Below are 2,047 nucleotides of genomic sequence, written 5' to 3'. Positions count from 1 at the left end.
AAAGTTACACGGAATTTCAATTGAGTTTTAAGCGAAATTTTTTGATGGGTTAACTTTACTGACAATATGATATGCGGCTGATTTTTTTGTATTAATTATGACACTTTTTCAGGATATCATGAATCGAGAAAAGGAGGATCAATTGCCCGTGATGCAAGTCGGCTTCATCGATTCCATATGTCTTCCCATTTATGAGGTACATTAAACTGAGTGATAAAGTTTCCCCATTATCTTAACAACGCTGACACATAAATGGCAAATGCCTCGATAGGAAATTTTCTTCGTACATTTTTCTCTCATTACACGTGTTTCTTTTAAAACTCAGGCTTTTGCATTGCTGTCGGACAAGCTGGAGCCACTAGTCGAGGGCGTGATAGAGAATAAACATAAATGGCTGGAAATTGCTGAGAACACGTGTGCAACTGGAAATTGCACGAATCACGACAGGACATCAACAGAAGACTCGAAAAATGAAGATACCAACCGGGAAACAGTTGCTATCGAGTGATTTCAATAATTTGCTGCATTGATTTGATATTATTTATTTGCAATTGGATAAATCGATTCGAATCACGAATTTTTATAGTAATTTCGCTTAAACCGAATGTGCAGAAAAAAATCTTCACTGTCGATGCGCATTTTGTAGACACTTTGAAGGAGAAAAACTATGAATTACCGCAGTACCTGATCGCATTTGAAATAGTTTGATCACTCTCATAGTGCACATCGGAAGCAGAACAAGAAAATGGATAAAATAACAAAACCACAAAAGCCCCGTAGTACATACGATTACGCATATCCGTTTCCTCTTATGTACACATTAAAACCAGGCGTTTATAAAAAGAAGAAAAAGATAAAAAGACATATTTATTGGCATTATCGACTATCCGCCAATGGTTTGAAATATGTCCCATCATTTTTTTTTTAATACCAAAGTATCAACATTTTTCTGTTCTCAATTGAATGAAATTGAAGGCACTTTTCTTTCAATTGTTGCATTGATTAACGAGAATTATCTAGTGAATAACATTATATTTATCATTACGCAATTGAGTGTGATTACGTAAAATACTTGAAGCAATTCGTTGAATCGAAATTGAGTAATATCAAGTGATGAACAATGAGGAGAGAAATATTAAATGAAGTTATCGAACCAGTCATTGATGGATAGGGGTTTAAATGTCTCAATTAACGGGACTGTCACAAGCACATGAAACCCAAAACGACAATGACCACGTGTATCGAATAAAGACTGATTGGCGATGAGGCACGCGGTGTGACAACCCAACCGCGTTTGTATCGATTTGGGTTCCAACCGCTCAACCATATCTCTTCCCTCATCCTCTTACCAACTTTCCACGTATATGTAATAATATCTCGCAACTATTCCGTCAATCAAATTGACGAGGCGAATCTCTGGGACCCAATTTTTTAGACTATCTTTATTTTAACCCAAATTTATTTTCTATAATAAAATTTGACATTAAGCGACAACTCTTGCAATTCTTGAACAAAATGAGTGTCTCGGAAAAATTGGAGAAATTCGTAACTACCATTATCCCTCGTAATGCCAAGTGGATTTGTATTAGGTCAAGCTTCGAGGTGGTAATTTTACCTTTAGAATGTAAATCATGGAAAGAGCACCTAATACAATCGATTAAGTTATTTATGTTGAGTACATTTTAGGATGTAAAATTATTCAATCATGTTTAAGCACAAGAGAAATCTGTATATTGTATATGAAACGATATCTAATATATTTCAGAATCTAGATATTACCAACGCCTGTATTTTCTCCCCTTTCCTCTCGAGAATGAAGACAGGAATGGGTAAGTAATATTTTTATTAATATCATCCAAAATTTATCATTCATCTAAAGCAATAATAAAAATAATAACCACCAAACTCTATATACAAGAATAATCAGGTTCATGAAATAACAAGAATTCAATTAACAACAAGAAGTTTAATCCCACGAATCGAAATATTACAGGTCAATACGAATACTGAATTCACGAGAAAGAGAGAAACAAAGAGAGAGAGAGAG

At 34.5% G+C, this 2,047-nt stretch overlaps 1 protein-coding gene across 1 annotated transcript in view; it reads left to right on the top strand.

Moving 5' to 3' along the window:
* LOC105265210 (dual 3',5'-cyclic-AMP and -GMP phosphodiesterase 11) overlaps positions 1 to 1,778 on the top strand; it is a gene marked incomplete in the record, with an annotated part of 12,582 nt that extends 10,804 nt beyond the window's left edge. Inside the window, 2 exon segments of the mRNA XM_011302605.1 lie at positions 113 to 196; positions 326 to 1,778. Coding sequence (XP_011300907.1) covers positions 113 to 196; positions 326 to 508 — 267 coding nt within the window.
* Between the last annotated feature and the right edge of the window lie 269 nt (positions 1,779 to 2,047).

This window comes from Fopius arisanus, unplaced genomic scaffold (assembly GCF_000806365.1).
Source record: "Fopius arisanus strain USDA-PBARC FA_bdor unplaced genomic scaffold, ASM80636v1 scaffold00028, whole genome shotgun sequence".
Lineage (NCBI taxonomy): Eukaryota > Metazoa > Arthropoda > Insecta > Hymenoptera > Braconidae > Fopius > Fopius arisanus.
The sequence above is the reverse complement of the archived record's forward strand: the minus strand, read 5'-3'. Positions and strand labels throughout refer to the sequence as shown.